Source organism: Canis lupus, chromosome 7 (assembly GCF_003254725.2).
Source record: "Canis lupus dingo isolate Sandy chromosome 7, ASM325472v2, whole genome shotgun sequence".
NCBI classification, from domain to species: domain Eukaryota; kingdom Metazoa; phylum Chordata; class Mammalia; order Carnivora; family Canidae; genus Canis; species Canis lupus.
In genome coordinates this window covers 31,548,016-31,571,323 of record NC_064249.1, presented here as the reverse complement: position 1 = coordinate 31,571,323, position 23,308 = coordinate 31,548,016, and the positions used below count along the sequence as shown (strand labels likewise).

Here is a 23,308-nt window from a genome sequence, read left to right as displayed (position 1 = left end):
AATCATATAGTATTTGTCTTTTTCTGTGAGACTTATTTCACTGAACAAAACACACTCAAGGTCCATTCATGTTGTTGCAAATAAGATTTCATCCTTCTTTATGGCTGAGTAATACTCCTGTGTGCATGTACACACACTATATACATACACACATAAATAAAACATCTTTATCAATACATTTCTTGATGGACTCTTCTGTTGCTTCCATATCTTGGCCATAGTAAATAATGCTGCAATGAACAAGAGGGCTGCATATAGCTTTGCAAATTAGTGTTTTCATTTTCTTCAGATAAATATCCAGAAGTAACACTGCTGGATTTGATGACAGTTCTATTTTTTAATTTTTGGAAACCTCCATACTGTTTTTCACAGTAGCTGCACCAATTCATAATCCCACCAACGGAGTGAGCAGATTCCTGTTTCTCTACATCCTTGCCAACATTTGCGGTTTCTTGTCCTTTTGATAATAGCCATTCCAATAGGTGTGAAATGATAGCTCATTATAGTTTTAATTGGCATTTCCCTGATAATTAGTGATGCTGAGTATCTTTTCATGTGCCTCTTGGCCATTGGTATGTCTTCTTTGGAAAAATGTCTATTCAGATCCTCTGCCCATTTTTTAATTGGAATGTTTGTGTTTTTGTTTTTAAGTTGTAGGAGTTCTTTATATATTTTCGTGGCTAACCCCTTATTGGATTTATCATTTGCAAATATCTTCTCTCCCATTCAGTAAGTTGATTTGTCCTATTGTTAACAGTTTCCTTTGCTGTGCAGAAGCTTTTTAGTTTGATATAGTCCCATTTGTTTATTTGGCTTCTGTTGCCACTGCCTTTGGAGTTAGATCCAAAAAAATATCACGAAGACTGATACCAAGGAGCTTGATATTTTCTTCTACAAGTTTTATGGTTTCTGGTCTTACATTCAGGTCTTTAGCCTATTTTGAGTGAATTTTTGAATATGATATAAGATACTGTCCAGTTTCATTTTTTTGCATTTAGATGTCCAGTTCTCCCAAACTCCATTTATTGAAGAGACCATACTTTCCTCAGTGTATATTCTTGCCTCTTTTGTCCTAAATGGACTGTATATGTATGGGCTTATTTCTGGGCTTTCTATTCTATTCAGTTGACCAATGTGTCTGTTTTTATGCCAATATTATACTCTTCTAATTACTATAGCTTTGTAATATAGCTTGAAGTCAGGGAGTGTAATATCTCCAGTTTTATTCATCTTTCTCAAAATTCCTTTGGCTATTTGGGATCTTTTGTGGTTCCTATACAAAATTTAGGATTTGTTCTAATTCTGTGAAAAATGGCATTTAAATTTCAAAAGGCACTGCATGGAATCTGTAGATTGCTTTGGGTAATACAGACATTTTTAACAAAATTAAGTCTTCCAAACAATAAGTATGGAATAGCTTTCCATTTATCTGTACATTTTTCAATTTCTTTCACCAATGTCTTATAGGTTCTACTGTACACATCTTGTCTTTCCTTGGTTAAATTTATTCCTAGGTATTTTTTTTTTTGATGAAATTGTAAATGAGATCAAATCCTTAATTTCTCTTTTGAACAGTCTGTTGTTGGTGTATAAAAATGCAATAGATTTTTGTTTATTGATTTTGTACCCTGAAACTTAACTTATTGGTTCTAATAGTTTCTGGTGCAGTCTCTAAAGTTTTCTTTTCTTTTTTCTTTTTTCCTAAGGTTTTCTATATACAAAATATTATCCTTTGCAAATAGTGAGTTTTTCTTCTTCCTTTCCAATTTGGAGAGCTTTTACTTTAAATGTTACTTTTTTTTTAAGAGAGAGAGAAAGGGAAAGAGATAGGTAAAGGGGCAGAGGCAGAGAGAGAATCTCAAGCAGGCTCCCTGCTGAGTGCAGAGCCTGACCTGGGACTTGATCTCACAACCTTGAGATTATGATCTGAGATGAAGTCAAGAGTTGGACTCTTAACCGACTGAGTTACCCAGGTGCCCTTTAAATTTACTTTTAATTTAGAAACCTGAAAAATTCCAGACTCAGTTCAAAATGATTTGATACAAGGTTTCTCTACTAAAAATAAAATGTTACCAAATATGTGAAAGAAGAATATTTTTTTGTTCCCAGGAAAGTTCATAAGCCACAACATCTTGTGCAAAGAATACCAAGGGAGTATAGGAGGAACTATTTCTCTTTTAACAATAACATGATAAATGTACAAATGCTTGGCTTAAAGTGAAAACAAGATGATCAAATTTGCTTCTGATGAAAAGGATTGCTATTCAAATAACCAATATACTACTCAATAGCTAAATGTCTAATACATATAACTTTTAAACAACAAATGAATGAGGTCATTTTTCTTTTGCCACACTAAAAAAAACTGTAGTTTTACAAAGCTATTAAAGATTTACGTTCTTGAAAAATACTGAAAAGTCTGTGTTTTTCTCATTAAAAAAACATAAGTAGTACAAAACATGATTCTTTAAGATTATGAGTTACCTTTCAAGTCCTTCTTGAGTTTTCTGAGATCTTTTTGAAAATCTTCAAACTTCATCTGTGAGGCCTGAAAAAGGTCCTGGGGTTCTGGCAGTGGAAAAACACACTGTTCTTTTCCAGCATCCTAATTAGCAAGAAACACATAATTTTAAAACAAATCAGCATCAATATAAATAAGAATAACACAACAATGCTAATGGTGAAACAACAACAAACACTGCCAATCACTCAACAACAAAGAATAACAAAATCAACTATATGTAAAAAATGTCTTACCTCATCAAAATTTCGAAGATAATAGGAAACAATATATGATAAAAGGCTTCTGCTATTGTCCTAGGCAGAAAGACCAAAGTAAGTAAAAATATATTTTTTGAAATATTAAATATACAATGTCAAATAAAATAAATACCAGTAAATCAATATATAAATGGAAACATTTAGAATAAAATGGGAAAGTCCATGTTTCAAAGTACTTCAGCCACTGCATCTAAGGAGTTTAATGGCACAGAAGATCTTGTTTTTCCCAATGTTCTAATCTAAGCTCCAAGTGGAAGCACAGCTGTTCAAGGGTGGAGTCTCAGCTGTGAATACTTTCCTGTTTTTACCCTCCTCAGTCAGAAAATTAGTTCATTAACTGTCATGTTTTATTATTAAAAGGTATAACTATTATTTTAGCTGAAATGACTAAATATTGCCAGCATTTCTATACCATTTCTGGACCAGCAGGTATCACTCCAACAGTAAGTTTGACAAAGGCTTATTAGTATATAGATTAGGAAAATAAAGTTAAGTATTATTTTAAGTAAGCAGGAACTTAAAAAAAATAATAATAAAAATTTTTTTAAAAATTTTTTAAAAAGCAGGAACTTTACTTTTTCTAAAATTTTAAAAATTTACTTATTCATAAGAGACACACAGAGGGAGGTAGAGACATAAGCAGAGGGAGAAGCAAGCTTCCCGCAGGGAGCCTGATGTGGAATTCGATCCCAGGACCCCAGGATCACGACTTGAGCCAGACATAGACACTCAATCACTAAGCCACCCAGGTGCCCCTAAGCAGGAGTTTTAAAAATGCAAATATGCGTATTATAAATTGCTAGTCAGCAACTGAGATTGAGAAATTAATATCCTCACTACTATAAATAATGCAATGTATTTACTACTATAGAAAAACATGTAGAATTGTTTCTATTCTAATAGTTTTCAAGGAATAGTTTTTCACTCTTTTTCTGGCATACTTAGAGGTATTAAGTTTTAATTATTTCTCTTTTTTGCATCACTTGAAATTACTGCTAGATAATTTGAATGTGGGAAGACAAATATATATATATATATATATATATTTTTAAAAACCTTATGACACAAACTACATCTCCTAAAGTGTTCAGCCTAAACATCATTTTCCCTCTATTTATAAAAAGCAATATCCTTTTATAATTTAATTTGATATGAATTCACCTTTTAGAGACTTCCCTCATAGTAATTTATAATAATAATATATTATGCAGTAATATATTATAATAATAAAAGCAGTGTATTTATTAGAAAGAGACTTTGCTTGTAAATAATTTAAGCAACTTACCTTTCTCTTTCCTAACATATATCAATGCAATGGTTAACAGTATATGAATCAATTAACAAAGCATTTATTAAATGTGTGCTGATACGCATGCTGAGTGAAAATTCTAAGTCATCTAAATAACAGCTCTGTCCATGTAGGCCTACAAATACTACTAAGAAGTAGATATAGTTATATTTGTTTTATAGAGAAAGAACCAAATCAGGAAGACTTTATATATTGTGAGACTGCAAGTGAAATTATAAAATAAAATCTTGCTTCTTGATTTTTTATGTAATTTTATCTAGATTTCTCCTTAGTTATTTAAATTAATAAAATTTAACTTATTGGGGGATTGAATAAGATATATCAAACAATAAAAAACAAATAATCCGTTATTCATATATAATTATGATTACAGAATCTATTTCAGATCCACTTTTGTAAGTTAAATATTGTGTTGATGATATTTATATTCCAGTGTTATTTGCAAATGTTACTTGTTTCAAACCAGCCATCATTCTTACTATGAACCACATTCATAGTGCTTTGAAGAAGAAGAACTATGAGCCACATTCAAGTGCTTCAAAGAGAGCTTTTGCTTTTGGATAAATATGATTTATTAGGTTGACAAATTGGAGGTTCCTGTGAAAACTTGTGACATACAAATATGATAGGATCTGAATTTTAAAAATCACGAAAATTATATGCTGCTGGTGTTGCAAAACAGGATGATAGCTTTATTGAATTTTGGAAGAGCAGTGTGTTGCATATCACAGAACTCAATGAAAGAATGGTAAATGGATGTATGAGTAGAAGTATGAATGAATGAGCAAATTATTTGTGGGCCAATAGAAAAAAACAAAAAGAAGTATGTCTTTCTTATGTGAGAGATTATAGTTGACCCTTGAATAACATGAGTTTGAATTGTGTGAGTCCTCTTACACATAGGTTTTTTCAACAAATACAGTACAGTACTGGGAATATATTTTCTCTTCCTTTTGATCTTGTTAATAACATTTTCTTTTCCCTAGCTTACTCTATTGTAAGAATACTGTATACATTACATGTAACAAGAAATAGGTGTCAAGTAACGTTATCGTAAGACTTCTCATCAACAACAGTAGGCTATTGGTAGTTAAGCTTTGGGAGAGTCAAAAGTTATGTGTGGATCTTCAACTGAGCAGGAGGTCAGTGCCTCTGCATCATTCAAGGGTGAACTATATTCATTATCTAGGAAAAACAATTCTAGTATTTCCATTTCTATGAGTCAGTTGTTTACTTAAATTTACTATTTTAAAAACATGACCCTAATTTCCTTTATCAAACAGTTCTGTGTGGAGATTCTTCTATCAGAGAAACAGAATTCTACTATTTTCTAAGTTTACAGTCTCAGACATTAACTCTAAACATCATAGTTGTTTCCTTAATCTTCTATTTTTACTGACACTCTCATAATCTGAGATGTTAATTTTAAACAAATACAAGTATAGAAGCAGATCAAAAATTAATTAGTCCTGCAAAAAGGCTTAGACATTCTCACACATATCAGTATAAAGGGGAGAATGATATGTAGAAAAGCAGGATCATCTTTTACATTTTATTTACAATCTATTTTCACCCATCTTTGCTTTGTTTTAAAAGCACAAGCCTGTTCGCCTCCATTATTTAACATAGAAGAGAAGAAGAATGTCTAATTTATGAAAAGTAGTCCTCAGAGTCCAAAGCGATAAATATTAGCAGACATGGTAATGATAAAAATCATTATTTTTCATTCTATTTAAAAGTTCTCTACTCAATTATTCATTAGTCATAGGATTCACAATTACTCATTTTAGAAAGTATTATTATTCACAAAACCATAAACTTTTGATGGCCATATACTTTTATCTGACTCAGAAGATAAAGAATTCGGAACATAAAGAAACATTTATTGCAACAGGTTTAGAGTCAAACTTATTACTAAACAAAACATCTAATCCTCAAATTGCCTACATTCATTCATACAAAATACTTACACTGCTTTTGACATCTTTCAGCTTCGGAAGAATGTCTAATCCAAAGCCATCCGCCTGTCCTCGAGTCTTGTTTCCACCATTCATGTAGTTGCCAAAAGCAAGAACCAAACCCAGAATCTGCATAACCCCTGGACCATTTTTTAATGTCTGCAAAACAGCATAAAGAGCATTTTCTCTCTCAGACAAAGTTTTCTCTGAATTATCTTAAATCAGTGGCAGATATTACACTAATAATTTTGGGTGACAATCAAAATGTATCAGTGCTTATTTTTAGGGTATTTTAAGAGCAGTGTTTCCAAAGTTAATTTTAAGAAGTTGCCACCTACAACATTCAGATATACATTTGTAAACTGAGAGATACCATTCTAGGCTATTTCTATGATATAATTGCACAGAAAACAAATAAGGTTGTAATAGGAGAACTACTACAAAATAATGTCATTGCCATCACCCTAATTGTACCTAACTCTGGAGCAATAGAAACTTTTGGCACAAGCTGTGGGAAACCAAAACACGGCTATAAAGATTAATTCCAAATTTAGATTTATCCCTGAAAAGTTCACACTCACTTCTTCCAAAACACAAAGCTCAGCTGCAATTTGCATGTCTTCTTTCCTCTGAAAATGTGTCTTTAATAACATCTTACTAGTTTTCAAAATGATTTACCACAACGAGAACGAATGGTACAATTGATTTTTGACAAATTGTTTTAAATGGTAATATTGGTAATTTCTGCCAAGCATTTATTCTTTATTTTTGGAAGAATATTTATCTGCTGTTGAGTCATACAGCTGTTCCTAAACTATTTGGATAGAATCATTAACAGTTTGTTGAAGGCCCCTTCCAAAACTGAAGGAAAGTAAATGAAATGCCTTCAAATCACATCGAATCTGGAGTCTGAGGTAGGACAGGATCAGACCATTTTGGCAAAAGCAGAGGGAACAGAAATCCCTGGAGGTAGGAGCCCAACCAGCATACTCCAGCGATAGCACCCTGTGACAGTGTGCACCAATCATCATTTGCTTTGATCTGGAAGCCATTGTGGTACCTTCTCTTCTGTGGAACTGCTCTCCTGAAAATTTATGCATACTTAGAGAATACAATAAAAAAAGTTTTTAAAATATGAACACGACTGAACACAATTCAACATCAGAACTCAACTGTCAGCATTCTACAGACCAGAACCCACCTCACACAATTTCTGTAGCAATTCCAGTTTACGACGAATTGAGCAAATACTTTCTGAAAATGTGGACTGGAACAGGATACAAAAGACTCGCTCTGAAAAGTTGGGGATTAGTGACAGTTCATAAAGGAACCTAAGGAAATAAAGCCAAGTTAAGAGGAAAAATATAATTCATATAAACAGATGTCTATTCTCCTATCAGAACAATTATGAAGACACTATATTTTCCATATGGAAACAGGCTGTCCATAGCCTGGCCACCCTCACAAGCTTTCAAGGTGTGCTTACTGTTCAGGTTTGTCCAGAGACTTGGCATTTTCCTTGTCTTTGGAGGACCGGCCATGCTTCTCGATTTTTTCAAGTTCATCTGACTGTGCTCTCTGGAAAAAATAATGCCAAGCAGTGATTCAAAATCTGGTGAAATTAATCTCTTAGATTATGGTAATTTTAATATAGAAAACTTCTATATATTTTCATATTTCTTAGCATCTGTTTGCCGTAAAGCTTGACTTAATTCATGAAGGCATTTTAAAGTGTAAATATGTTTAAATGCAAACCAGATCACCTCTAAACCTTCCAAATAATGTTATTGGCTATTAGTGATCTGCAAAGCATTTATTTATTCAAGTATGCTTTAAAACAATACAGTTTTCCTCTCTTGTTTCTTGGCTGTTTGTAATACTCTCTAGAATACAAGAACTTCATTTTAAAGTGGTATGTCTTATTCAGAAATCAACCAAGTTAAATTTGGAAGTAATGTGAACCTAATGTTATAAGAAATTTAAAGGGAAAAAAAGTACTTATTTACTATTACAATCATTGTTTATGGCTTTTTTTAAGGGAAAAATACAATAGAATTATTAAGTGCTGGGACAAAAATAAAAGGGTTTTATTCTTCTGCTGAGTTTTCTTTTTGACACAAAAATGGCTTCAGGCTTCTCTTCTCCCAAAGTATCTCCTTTTATCCTTCCTACTAAATTTCTTTGTAGGGAGTTTTTCCTGAATTTTCAATATACGATAGAAGAGTTTATAGACATTGAAAAACACAAATCTATTCTTCTTTATGAAAAACTTGGATGCTTTTTATTTGTAGTCTTGTCTTTAGTTTAGAACTCATGGAGATGTTCCAAAATAGCTAAATAGAATATTCCTATGCATTAAGAAATGTCAGTAGACTACCATACTTTTTTCTTTTTTTAAAGATTTTATTCATTTATTCATGAGACATACAGAGAAAGAGGCAGAGACACAGGCAGAGGGAGAAGCAGGCTGCCTGCAGCAAGCCCGATACAGGACTCAATCCCAGGACTCTAGGATCACGCCAAAGGCGGACGCTCAACCACTGAGCCACCCAGGCGCCCCAGACTACCATACTTTGAATTTGAGTCTAATCATGAGAACTTAAATTCCCTTCACATTATTTTTTTGTTTAAATATTAAGCAGTTTAGCCAAGGACTACTGTATAGAATAGAATGTGATAGATTTATAGAAACTAAAGATTTTATCTGAAAAACAGCTATGTTCTGTTTCTTATTGTTTTGAAATACAAGTTTTCAGGTAATAGGATTAACTGGCAAAGACTAGTTTCTCACAAGAAGCTTTAAAAAAAACTGCTCATTTTTTTTAAAGACTTTATTTATTTGAGACATAGAGCCAGAGAGAGAGCACAAGTGGAGAGTAGAGGAGAGGGAGAAGTAGACTCCTGGCTGAGCAGGGATTCCCCATGCAGGGCTAGATCCCAGGACCCTGATCAGGATCACCTGAGATGGTGATCCAAGGCAAAGGCAGACAGTTAACTAATAGAGGCCTCAGATGACCCGAAAGCTGCTCATTTTTAAATTTTATTTATTTGCTTTTAAGTAAGCTCTATGTCCAATGTGGGGCTCAAACTCATGATCCCAAGATCAATAGTAACACATTTACCAACAGAATCAGCTAGGTACCCCAAATGAAGCTTCTTTTGACAGGGGATTAGATAGCAGATCAGGAAATCTTCTGAGGATTTGAATTTGAAAATAAATTTTCTATCTGAAATAATACAACAAAAGATCCAAAGGTATAAAAGGAATATGTTTAATGCAAATATCCCAAGCTACTTGAAAGTTTTAGAACCTGTTCCTAGAATTTAAATTGCATAATAATCTTACTTTTTTCCTTCAGTTTATTATGGCCTTGCCCCAGAATTTTAGGGGGGTAAATACCACCTCATTTATTTATCATAGTTACCATCCAGAAGTCAGCTCGACGGATACTATCATTATACCACTTGAAAACAAGTAACAAGATGACCTTTAATAATAACCATGCTTGAGGATGCCTGGGTGGCTCAGTGGTTGAGCATCTGCCTTCAGCTCAGAGTGTGATCTTGGAGTCCTGGGATCCAGTCCCACATTGGGCTCCCTGCATGGAGCTTGCTTCTCCCTCTGCCTGTGTCTCTACCTCTCTGTGTCTCTCATGAATAAATAAGTAAAATCTTAAAAAAAAAAAAAAAAAAAAGAATAATGACCATGCTCATCTTTTGGCAAATGAGTGAACAGAGTGATATCCTAAAAGAATATTAAATTAAAAATAAAGATAAAGCAAGGGTTGTTTTAAGAACTATAGGTCCACACCAAATTATACCTTATAAAGGCTTCTAGTCCCTATAATCTCTCATTCTTTTTTTTTTTCTCTCATTCTTTTAAAAGAAATAAGTTCTACCAAAGCAGAAAATTAGTCTGCTATCTTCAAGCCCAAGCACATTCAATACTCAAACATCAGGGGCGGGGTTAGGGTGGGGGGTGGATTGGAAATCCACCTTCTTACAATCTGATAAAGTAATCAAATTTGTTGGCTTTATTTTTGTTTTTTGAACTTTAGATACTTTGACATAGACTCAACCTAGTTGAGTGCTGGTACAAGAAGGTCAAGGACTAGAAGCTGACTCCACCGACTCAGTAAATTTCCCTAGGGCTTAGATACACACACACACACACACACACACACACACACACACACACACCTCAAGAGACAGCAACAAGACAAATGAAGATGGCTAAGTAAATCTTAATAATAATTAAATACACAAGAGAAGGAAAAAGCTCCCCAATGTCTTGAGAACATAGTGACTTTCTGGCAATACTATAGAGTTATTCTCTAAATTATTTAGTACACATAAATTACTAATTGCAAAGTCCTTTATACTTATGCTCTACTAAGCCATTTCTGATGACTCTAGAAAGCAAGCTACCCTGGGTTGACAGTGCTGCTTTATGGATGATAAAGGGAACTAAATGCCACTCTATGCCATACCACATTGGGTCCCTGGACTCTCTAAACAATAGAATTGATAAGAGGCCAAACCAGAGTTTCAGGCAAGGCTTTATTGGGGCTCATGCTGGAGCACAAAGGAGAGAGCACAAAAGAAGAATGTCCACAAGCTGACTTCTGGAGGAGAGGTCAGGGAGAGGTGGTTTTTTTTTTTTTTTTTTTTTTTTTAAGAGTTAGGTGGCACAGTAACTTCTTGCAAGATACACATCAATAAAGGCAAAGGAAACAAAAGTAAAAATGAACTATTGGGACTTAATCAGGATAAAAAGCTTCTGCACAGCAACAGAAACAGTCAACAAAACTAAAAGACAACCTACAGAATGGGAGAAGATATTTGCAAATGACATATCAGATAAAGGGCTAGTATCCAAGATCTATAAAGAACTTTTTAAACTCAACACCAAGAAACAAAAAATCCAATCATGAAATGGGCAGAAGACATGAAGAGAAATTTCACCAAAGAAGACAAAGACATGGCCAACAAGTACATGAGAAAATACTCTGCATCATTTGCCATCAGAGAAATCCAAATCAAAACCACAATGAGATACCACCTCACACCGGTTAGAATGGTGAAAATTAACAAGACAGGAAACAGCAAATGTTGGAGAGGATGTAGAGAAAGGGGAACCCTCTTGCACTGTTGGTGGGAATGCAAACTGGTACAGTCACTCTGGAAAACAGTATGGAGGTTCCTCAAAAAGTTAAAAATAGAGCTACCCTACGACCCAGCTATTGCAATACTGAGTATTTACCCCAAGATACAGATATAGTGAAACTCTGGGACACCTGCACCCTAATGTTCACAGCAGCAATGTCTACAATAGCCAAACTGAGTAAGGAGCCATGATGTTCTTTGACAGATGAATGGATAAAGACGACATGGTGCATATATTACTCAGCAAGCAGAAAGGATGAATACCCACCATTTGCTTCCATGTGGATGGAACTGGAGGGTATTATGCTGAATGAAGTAAGTCAATTGGAGAAGGACAATCATCATGTGGTTTCACTCATACGGGGAATATAAGAAATAGTGAAAGGGATCATAAGGGAAAGGAGGGGAACTGAGTGGGAAAAAATAGAGAGGGAGACAAACCATGAGAGACTCCTAACTCTGGGAAATGAACAAAGGGTTGCGGAAGGGAAGGTGGGCAGGAGGTTGGAGTAACTGGGTAACAGGCACTGAGGAGGGCACTTGATGGGATGAGCATTGGGTGTTATACTATATGTTGGCAAATTAAACTTCAAAAAAAAATGGAAAAAAAAGAACTTAAAAAAAAGTTAGGTGGCAAAAGGGTGACATCTAAGCATGTAGAGGCAGGGACTTATTAGCTCCTGTGCACTTAAAGATTATACTTCTTCACTGCATCACATATCTAATAAACATGTAAGATCTCCATCCCTGGGCATAATTTTTAGTATTATATTGAAGAGAAAAGTTGGGGAAAGGTCAGTGCTGGGGTGCATCTTGGCACAGACTGGTTTGGTCCAGTCTTCACCAATCTGTGGTAAGCATCCTCTTTCCAAATTCCTGCAAGATGTGCTACTCAAGAGGCATTGAGTTTTAGCTTCCCTCAGCCTCCCTTATGGAGGCAGCCAAGAAACACTGAATTTCACAGTCAGGGCTGAGGGAACTGGAATCTGGTGCTTGCTTTGTCTCATATCCATGACCCATAAACTGCATTCTTCTTCCAAATACTGGCATATGTAACTTTATGGCATTAAAAATAAAATCAATTTTGGGGGCGCCTGGGTGGCTCAGTAGGTTAAGTAAACAACTCTTGATTTCAGCTCAGATCATAATCTCAGAGTTCTAGGATGGAGTCCCAAGTCCCACTTCACACTCAGCAGGGAGTCTGCTTGAGGATTCTCTTTCCCTCTCCCTCTGCTCCTCCCCCACTCATTTTTTTTCTCTCTCTAATAAAAAATAAATCTTTAAAAATAAAAAAATTAAATCAATTTTTAAAAAATCAGTATTCATCTTATTTTTAAAAAGTCTTTAAATATAATGAAGCTATCAAGCTTATGGTAGCAAACATAAAATTTCCAAAATTCTATTGTTTACTTCAGATCTTGAATTTTATGGTTGGCAACAATCATCAATTGTTTTCCTTGAAGTGACCACTTACTTTGTACATTTTGAAGAAAATATCTACCAAACCCCAACTTACTAATAATCCCAGTTTGCCAATCAGATTTTCAAATAGAAATGGTGTCCAGTGACAAGGGGCTACCTTAAATCACAAGTGGTTTTTATCAAACTATCTGTTGTACTGTAGCATGTAACAGAAACACTTTGTGTGTACTTCCCATTTTATCACACAGAGCATTAAAAAGACATACTCAAGAGTTGAATTTTAATAAATATAATAATTTTCGCTGTTCATTAAGGACACTCTTAAACTAAGTCATCTTTTTACGCCCCTGCCAATTGCATGGCAATGAAGAATTATAATGACGTGTAAATGTGTGGTTCTACTGCCTTGATACTGGCAGAGGTGCCAGAATGTTTACCTTTCACTGCCTTTGAGCCATCAGTACAAACACTTACACTACCAGAAAAGCAAGTAATATCTTAGTGTTATTACGAAAATCATTCTTATCTTGCAGACCCCTTTGGGAAAAAAAGTAGAGTCCCTGGGCACCCACAGAGCAGAGTTTGGAAACTGACATCTGGTAAAATCTTCTTATCCAAATGATGATTATATTATCTTCAACATTCACCATACTCAAACACCTCCAGTGACAAAAACTCATTCTCACTCTAAACAACTGAAAATTCCTTTCAAATATTTGGGAAAGCTAAATTTTTCCTCTTTTGTCTTCTAAGTATTTTGGTTCTTTACATTTCCTATGGTATGAATGTGAGCCTATTATAATTACAGTTGCTGTTTGAGTAGTTTTCTGATGGCTTACAAATGAGGCACACACAACAGTGTCATATAACTCTCCCATCGTACAGTCTGCTTCTCAACTACATCATTCCAGAAATACTGCTGCTGTTAGTGTAGCCTAAAATTAAGGACAATATTTGGAGAAGCCCCATATTCTTTAAGTTATCAGTGGTCTAAAACCTTTGCATTATTTTTCATGTTTATAGACTCTATTCTGCCTCTCCTATTCTGTACTTATGAAATTGATTATCTTGGACTCAAGCACAACAACACACTTGTTATTTTTTCTACATATAATCAACTATTCTAAGATTTTATAGCTTGAGATCATAAATTTGTAATACTATGGAGCAAATACTTCGGGCTAGGGTAAGCGTGGCTAGGGTAGAGCTTCAGAAAAAAGAGGTAAGACCTGAGTTTGAAGAATATGTTGACCCTAAATAGATGGAGAACTAATCTCATTGATTTGCCTCTAAAATTTCTCTGCTTCTTGTATTCGCAGTCACCGCTGAAGACACAGGACCTGATGACTCTATCACACCAGATCTTCTACCTGAATATGTAGCATTCACTTTGGCTTGCTGCTCTTGGCTTGGTTTATGAATGACCTCCTCTGGAAAGCCTGCCTCAACCACCTTGATCTCCACTATAATTATTTTCTTTCCAAAATGATAACAGAGAACCAATAGTTGGTTTGTTTTATGCTATGCTTATCACAGCATCTTAATGGTGATATAAATATATGTCTACACCTTCTATTGATTGGAGCTCCTTAAGAAAGATCACATCTCACGTATCTTTATTGTCCTAGTAACCAGTAGAGCTTATGGTATGTGGTAAGCAGTCAGTGATATTTTTTTAAACACTGAAAAATTGTATCAGTAATTGAATATGACAGAAAAAGGCCTCCAAGTCATGGAGAGCAGACAGGAAAAAGAGGAGGCATAATGACAGAACAATCTAAGAAGTATTGAGGACATAATGATATGCAGATAATTCCAACTGCTTATCATCATCCTAAGAGTATAATGAGGGCAGCTATGAGGTCATTTGAACTCCAAAATTGATAATGTGAATGTGTGAGACAGAGTGAGTCATTTCAAATGCTAGTACAACATAAGTAAATAAAAGTAATAAGAAAGCTATGCCCAGCAGAAGTACATATGAATTCACTCATCTATACATTCAACACAACTCTCGTGCCCCATCACTCATCTTATGCAAAAATACTTATGTGTCTAAAGGTACAATAAGCAGGACTAAATCATAATAGGTTTAAGCAATGTTAACCAATTCAGCAAGATTCTGCTATTCATTAATATACCATGATCAGTGTTTCTTGCCCATCATCTTGGCTTGCTCCTTGCAAAGCATGAGAGATCAAGCAAAAGTCAGTTATTTTTTATCTGCTAATGCCCCCATATTATTGTTCTTAATAGCTACCACACAATTTATGTCAAGCTAGTGGTTATAAATTGGTACTAGAACCAGAGGTCATCTGGATACTTTTGGCTCTGTTTGGCCTTCACAGTAAATTTAGTATCAAGTGTTCTCTGGTCCACTAGTAGGTAATCATCAAGATCAAACTTTAAAACAAATGACTTTTAGGGATTCATTCATCCATTCATTTAAAGGCCCAGCATTTACCAGCATTACACCAGGTACTGGGGATAAAAAGATATATATCTTAGCCTTCAGATTCAAGCAAAATGCTAAAACATAACGTACCAAGTAGCTCATAATATCACTCTTACTTGTTTAACCCTTCTATAGTGATCTTCCACTGCTTTTTAAAACTATATATGACTCCCCATATATGAAGAGGATGCTAATGTTCTCACTACCACACCAACAGTGATTTGTTGAAATAAGTTCATTTTTCTTCTTCTTTTTTTAAGATTTTATTTATTTATTCACGAGAGACACAGAGAGAAAGGCAGAGACATAGGCAGAGGGAGAGGCAAGCTCCCTGCAGGGAGCCTGATGCAAGACTTGATCCCAGGACCCTGGGATTACAAGCTGAGCCCAAGGCAGACACTCAACCACTGAGCCACCTAGGTATCCCAAGTTCATTTTTCGTTATGGTCAAAGACCTGGGCAACAACATCACAAACTTAAACATCAATTAATAAAATAAAGGAATTTCTAAGCTCCATATATTCAAATTACAAACTTTCCTTTTCCCTGTCCCACTCACTTCAATGATTAAATCATTTCAGTCTCTTTCTTTAATGTTAGCCCTTCCTGCACCTTCCCCAATCACCTGCAGATTTGTACCAGGATTCAGTGTGTTTGCCTATGAATGAAGTGGACCTCAGTTGCTACTAAACTGGATGTTTTCAACAGTTACCAAAGATCCATCACATTTAAAACCCTGTAGAACTCTTTATCTAACCGCTGGCCAAAATGGACCCAGATTCCAGGCTGTCAACACTGATTTCACCATTTATTTTGACTTCCACTACCCTTGGCCCATACACCCCCTTAAACTGAATCCTGCTATTCCAACTCCTGGGAAGAAGCATTACTTCTAGAGAGGAAGGGAATGGGGAGCAAGGGGTAGAGAGGGAGGGAAGAACACTGAAATCAGTTGGTATACATTTCCACGGTAAGCATTTCCACTGCATTAGTTTATTAATGGTGCTAAGCAAATGTTTCTCAAACAGTGTTCCAAAGAATACAAACTTAGATTCCTGAAATTCATTAGGAATTATATATCCATTTTTAAGACTCACATGCTAAATACTCGTAGAAGTTATATTACTGAAAAGACTATTTCAAGAGCAATCCTCATACTTAACTGATACCAAAAATGCATGCATGCCAGAGACAGCCAGACAGAGGAGAAAATGACAGTAACACTCCCAAAGAAGCAGTGTTCTAGGGATAGAACATGGAAACATTGTCCCTAGCCAAATTTTAGCAGTTCCTTTGTCCAGTTTCTTTCAATATTCACAATAAAGCTAAAGTCAATCTTTAAATCTTTATCTTTTTCTTTAACATCATCATCCCTGATGTTTACTAGGTGATTTTTACCTCCAATATTGTTCCCTTTGATTACATTACATCTTTTCCTAGATATCCTCCTACCACTCTGCAGGACCTTGTCAGTCTCCACTGCCAGAATTGCATCCACTATCTGAATACTATATAACAACTGTATTTAGCCCATGTTTTCCCTTTATATCCAGACATGCAATTACTTTGTCCGCATTTTAACCTGGATACTTAAGAAACATCACGGACAAAAAAAAAGTCTAAAAATAAACTCATGTATACTTTCCCCAAACACTCAGTCATTCTGATTCCAGTAAACTGGAAAACTAGTCACCAATCAGAAAGCTGGGCATCATGCTGGATGTCTGTAATTTACTTCTACGTCCTATGAATCACCAAGACCTGTCTTCATTTCCAATGTTATCACCTTTGTCTAGACTGCTGCCACCTTTCAACACCCACTTTGATACCATGCCTGGTCTCTCCATAATCATCCCTGGCTCTAACAGATGTCCTACACAGCACCCAATTTTTTTAAAGTTGTTAAGTAGAATATGTATAGTCTACTTTAAACTCTTTAATGGCTGTTATTCTTAGAATAATACCACAGACTTTAAGGTGCCTACAGAGCCCACATGGTTCATTACCCCCCCACCCCACCTCCCTCTGCATTCCATCTCATGCCATATATCCACATGCTACATACATTCTATTCTCCATGGCTTCCCTTCATTCCTCAAACAGATCACAATTCCTCTTTCATACTAGCTTCTCCCTGTGCCAAATACATTCCCCATGCTTCTCATCTTCCACAATATCCACCTTCTCCTTGTTTCAGTTCTGAACTCTCTTCTTTGGGGAGGCCTTTCTTAAGCTCCCCATCAACAATGAATCTTCCCATTACCTCATTCTCACTGTAGAAATGCAATTTCCTTCATAACACTTATGACAATTGTAAATGAATATTTGAGTCTAACTCCATATTAGAAAGAAAGCTCCATAAACACAAAGATAATATCTATTTTTTGTTTATCACCATAAGACGGCACACGCCTGCAGTAGACACTTTATAATTATCTGATGAAATAATAATAAATGAATGGAGTTCTTAAATATATAAATTCTTCCAAATTCCCTCATTTCTTCCTATTATCCTATCTCCTCATTCAGTCTCAGTTTTTCTTCTGTGTCTTTCCTTTCTGCAATAAAAACAAAGACTACTAGGAACTGAAATGGGGAGGTCACACTTCCAATGACTATTTTTGGAGAAGTAGAGGTCAAGATATTTGGTGACATCAATGATAACACCCAGGAAACTGGTCTATATTGGATGATGTTGGAGGGAAGAGTGAGCTCAATTTCCAAGGAATAAATTTGTCTTTTCTTTATACCTGTGCGGTTAGTCCAGCATCATCAGCATCCTTACCATTTCTATAATTTACATGTTCGTTTCTCCCTCAGTTTACTAACCCCTTCCCCTCAGTCTTTTGTTCATGTTCAAATTTATTTGAAATAATCCTCTCTTTTTTTCTATCTAAATCTCAAACTTACTTCTCCCTTAACCAACCACATTCCTGAATCCCTCCACAACCCTCTACTGCCTCCTCTACTTTTCCAACACAGTATCCTGAAGGCATACGGACTTCTGTCCTCATATTTTGTTTGCTTTTTGAATCCTGGAAATCTAGCTTTAATTCTCATTCAAATCACTCTCACTAAACTCAACAACGATCTTCTCAAAGCCAGATTTCTCTGCAGATAAAACAAGAGCTGATATTATTGAGTACTCAGTATTTGTCAGGCAAATCCTGCAACTGTTTTACATGCATAATCTAATATAATCCTTACAGTGCCCTAATAGGTAAGCAACATCATCCTCATTTTTATGATGAGAAAGTGGAGTCTTTTTTAAAGTCTTAACTAGTAAATACAGGAGCCAAGATCCAAACAAAGAGTGGCTCATCTAACATCTATTGACCTACATTTCTTCAGAAAACTCTACTGAGCCCCAAGCTACCTACTGAAGGATCCTAGATCCTTTAAAAAAAAAAAATCAACATGAAGGCCAAGATAAAGTAATTACACTAAAAGTCCTTCTGCAACTAAAAATCCTAATTCCACAAACAGAGGAAGGCTTTCAAAAATATAGGGCAGTTTGGGTGGGCAGCCCCCTCACAAATCAAAGAATGGTGTGAGCTCCCTAGGTTTTCTTCCCCAACCATTCAGCTCAGATAGGATATTGAAGAAGTCAGAACCTGGAACTACCAGCAGACACAGGTTAAAAAATAGGTTTTAGGAAAACCTATTTCTAGGAAACATTATCTAGCAAAACAGAATACTTTTCTCTTAATACAGCCCTACTCTAGCCAAAAATCAAATGGAAAAACTGACCCTTCATTGAATCAGTGTGGCAAAGTACAGAACTGCCCTTCCACCCAATGTGTCAGCAATGAGGTAAAGCTACTTGGTAGGAGGCAATGCTATTCAGCAATCTGCTTCCCCCAATGTCCTCCTATCCTGGTGTCCAGGGGGCCTAGCTGCCAGCTGAACTTCCACCCCTGACCCAACAGGAATAAGGTAGAATTAAGTGGTTATTGGTAGTGTTAGTGAGCCTCACAATCTAACTAGAAAATGGGTCAAAGACATAAACGGATATTTCACCAAAGAAAATACCTAGAAGAAAAATAAGCACATGAAAGATGTTCAACATTGTTTTCCATTAGGAAAATACAAATTAAAACTGCAATGAAATGCCACTATACATCTATGAGAACAGCTAGAATGAACAAATAGTGACTATACCAGGAGAGGGTGCAGCAAAACTGATCTTTGATATATTGCTGCTGAGAATATAAAACAGAATAGCCATTCTGTAAAATAGTTTAATAGTTTTATAAAAACTAAACATACACTTAACATGCAAAACTGTATTGCATTCCTGGGCATTTATTGCAAAGAAAAGAAACTTAAATCTCCACACAAAAGAATTTAATCTATATGAATGTTCACAACACTTTTATCTGTAATAGATAAAAACTTAAAACAATCTCAATGGCCTTCAATGAAGGAAACATATTGGTATGTCCATACCATGGAATACTACTCAACAATGGAAAGAAATGAGCTTTTGATACACTCAAGACGTGGACAGATCTAAGGGAATTATAATGAGTGAAAAAAGCTAATTTGAAAAGGTTATGTACCATATGATTCCACTTATATAGCATTCACAAAATGACAAAACTGAAGAAATGGAAAAAAGATTAATGACTGCTAAAGGTTAGGAATGGGAAAAGGGAAGTTAGATAGCATAATTATAAAGGGATAGCATCAAGAAACTTTGTAGAAGTGGAACAATTCTACATCCTAATTATAGTGATGGTTACATGAATCAACATGTGATAAGACTGCATAGGAGTATGTCCACATACATGTGTGCGCACACGTGCACACACACATATAGAAGTGCATATGAAACTAGTGAAATCTAAAGAAATGTCTATGGACCATATCAAAATTAATTTCCAGTTTTTAACACTATACTATGATTTTAAGATGGTATATTGGGGAAAACTAGGTGAAAGCTAATGGGGCTTGTATGTATTTTTCGCTATGTCCTTTGAAATTATTATTATTTCTTTTTTTAAAAAAGATCTTTATTTATTTACTCATGAGAGACACACAGAGAGAGAGAGAGAGAGAGAGAGAGAGAGAGGCAGAGACACAGGTAGAGAGAGAAGCAGGCCCCATGCAGGGAGACTGATGTGAGACTCAATCCCAGGTCTCTAGGATCATGCCCTGGGCCGAAGGCAGATGCTAAACCGCTGAGCCACCCAGGGATCCCTGATTATTATTTCAAAATGAAAAGTTAAAAACTCAACATGACCCACTGAGGAACTGTTCCTTTATGTTCCCAAATCTGTTCATCTTTTTAGGACCCTAATCTTGCTTATGACCATCCTCTCCAAACACCCAAGAAGAAAGCCTAGTTCCAATCCTTCCCCTCCCACACCCAGTTAGGCAACACTTCCTATTTAGTTCAGCCCTGAAGACTCAGAAATAATTTTCTCCCTCCCCAATCTCACTCCCACCCCAGAGCCATCTGACCACATCCACACCTGTCAGTTTCAACACCTGCCCCAACTCCAACTCTAATTCCCCTATTGTACAACTTTCCAGCAACACATTCCTTACCCCAAATACATTATACTTTTCCACATGTAAGCCTTTGATCAAATTGCCCCATCTGCTGAGAACATCTCTCATCTCTTCTCTTGAGTATATTATCATCCAACATTTAAGAACAACCCAGAACACTATAGCCTCACTATGACGATTATTCTAGCTCCCTTGACAGTAAATAATTGTTACCTATTTATCAACTACCCTGCTCTTTCTATAGTATTGTAGTCCACCACTTACCATATTAGCCTCTAATAATTGTTAGAGGCTATAGCATTCAACCATCTGATCTGACAATCCTCCACCTGATGGTTAGGTTTTCTCATTTTATTTCAGTTTTAAAAATCTGTATGTTATGGACATTATGGAACAGACTGAGGACTTCTCAGGAATTGTAAGGGGAAATGCTTCTGCATTATTAAATGACCACTTAAAATATACTTTTGCACATTACATACTCAAGAGTTTATGGGTGGTCTGTATACTTATTTGTTGGCTCATACTTCCTCTAATCATGAACACTAGCTTTTTAAGAGATATACTTTCTATAGTCAACAGACACGAATTATAGTCCCACAGATCTTTCTTCCTTAGGTACAATAAACAACTGGGATATCTTTAAATACCAAGGGCTGAGGGCAATTTGCAAAATGGTTGCCATATACACATAGCAAACTAAAGTTGTATGTCTAAGGGCTGAACAGCTCTTCAGAGACCTGGAAACCTTGAACACTTAACCATATATTGGCAAATATGCTAGTAAACAAGAAATTCTGAGCCAAATACACAAGAAATGCCATCTGGAATCATTCAACTTCCTAAATAAGTTTATTGAAGGGAAATATGATAAGAGTTTTATTAAAAGAGTTAACTACTTACTCCCTTAATAAATTTATTGCCCACTTAAATTTTAGTTGTTGCAATCATGGGCAACAAGGAGGGAAGGCTAATGATGCTCTCAAGCTGATATGTCAAAGCCATCAAATATTATACCTGTCATATAATTTCAAGTCACGACCCAACTTTAGTATTAACCATGGTTCTTAGCAGGTACTTAAAACAATAAATTTTTTGCCACCACTGAAAGCTTTCTATTTTATATGACCATACACAAGCCAAACTAAAAAGTCTTCTACATAAACTGTAAGTAAGATTCCTACTCATAAGTACATTCCTGTAATATTAGTAGAATACAGGGATTTAAGAAGGTATAGTGAACATTTATGGCATTAGGTTGGAAAAGTATATCATGCTGCTAGCCAACTGCGCCATTTTTATTTTTCTTTTTAAGATTTTACTTATTTATTCATGAGACACACAGAGAGAGGCAGAGACAGGCAGAGGGAAAAGCAAGCTCCCTGCAGGGAGCCTAATGTGGAACTTGATTCCAGGACCCCAGGATCATGACCTGAGCCAAAGGCAGATGCACAACCACTGAGTCATCCAAGTGCCTCCACCATCTTTCTAATGCCTGCTAGCCATCATGAAAAAAATACTGGGAAATGTTTAGTATATGTGTGTCAGAAGAGACTGGGTGGATCTGCAAAAAATACTTTCTCTGCCCTTCCAAGCTAAGAGGGTTGTTAATGTTCTCAAGGAGAGAAACAAGAGAAAGATCACAGTAGAATAGGATTCATATAAAAAGCTGGTGGATAGACAGGGTGCTTATAAACAATTTGACACCACACATAAGGATATACAATTCATGTTCTGAGGGGAGACCTCCTGAGGGATCAAAAGAAGTTGGGATAAAAGGAGAAGCAAACAAGTGCTTCTATTATCAAACAAGATTTACACTTAGAACTAAAACACAAGAAAACATAGCAGGAATTAAAGCTAGTGTTAAGCCAACATACAAGCCATTCTTCCATTTTTTAAAATTTATTAAGGATTTATTCTCCATCTACTTTTTTAAAAAAATATTTTTTTATTTATTTGCATGAGAGAGAGTGCATGCACAAGCAGGGGAGAAAGGGTGAGAAGCAGGCTTTCTGCTGAGCAGAGAGCCCAATGCAGGGCTTGATCCCAGGACCATGAGCCAAAAGCAGACGCTCAATTGACTGAACCACCTAGGTGCCTCTCTCTATCTACTTTTATAAGGAATTTAGGACAGCAGTAATAGCATAACCTTTTTCTTCTCTCTTCTTCTCTTTGCAAGTAGTAGAAAACTGGAATATCCTGTAGTTTAAGGTTAGTACCTATTGAAGACAGGCTTGTGATTTGTAATAGGTCAGTAGCTGACTCAGAACTTTTCAGGGAAGTATGAAATATGGCATACGTAATACAACAATCCTTCATTTTTTCCACTTAAGCTTTGTTTGTGCTCTTAGCTACATTTGGGGGCCACATCTCCTTTCCACAAGATAGCACAGCCTTTATGGTCTGCCCCCTTTTTAGGGGTAGAGACTTAAAGCATATTACATTTTATGTTAAACTATTATTTCATCACATATGATAGCACTTGAATTCTTATATGATAGCCATGTTTTTATGCATATTTTATCTCCCCCCAAAACGATGCTCTTCTTGCAGAGGCAGGTAATAGGTATTAGGCAGGTAATAGGTAAGTGTATTTTCTAGATCATATACAAAAGCATAAATTGGAAAACAAAACATGTAAGCATGAAATATTTTTCGAGGTATTAATAAATATTATTTTATATATAATATTTTAAA

The 23,308-nt window shown here is 35.6% G+C and overlaps 1 protein-coding gene across 7 annotated transcripts in view; it reads right to left on the bottom strand.

Moving 5' to 3' along the window:
* The window catches only part of FMN2 (formin 2), a 370,601-nt gene that overhangs the window by 129,259 nt on the left and 218,034 nt on the right, over positions 1-23,308 (bottom strand). For 6 of the 7 annotated variants that reach the window (XM_049112363.1, XM_049112362.1, XM_049112361.1 and 3 more), the window contains 5 exons: positions 7,535-7,626; positions 7,250-7,379; positions 6,061-6,207; positions 2,758-2,817; positions 2,485-2,605 (listed from right to left, as the gene is read on the bottom strand). In XM_049112363.1, coding sequence (XP_048968320.1) covers positions 2,485-2,605; positions 2,758-2,817; positions 6,061-6,207; positions 7,250-7,379; positions 7,535-7,626 — 550 coding nt within the window. Of the gene's footprint in view, positions 1-2,484; positions 2,606-2,757; positions 2,818-6,060; positions 6,208-7,249; positions 7,380-7,534; positions 7,627-23,308 lie in introns of those variants that run through there. The other variant, XR_007411941.1, reaches the window with a different exon arrangement.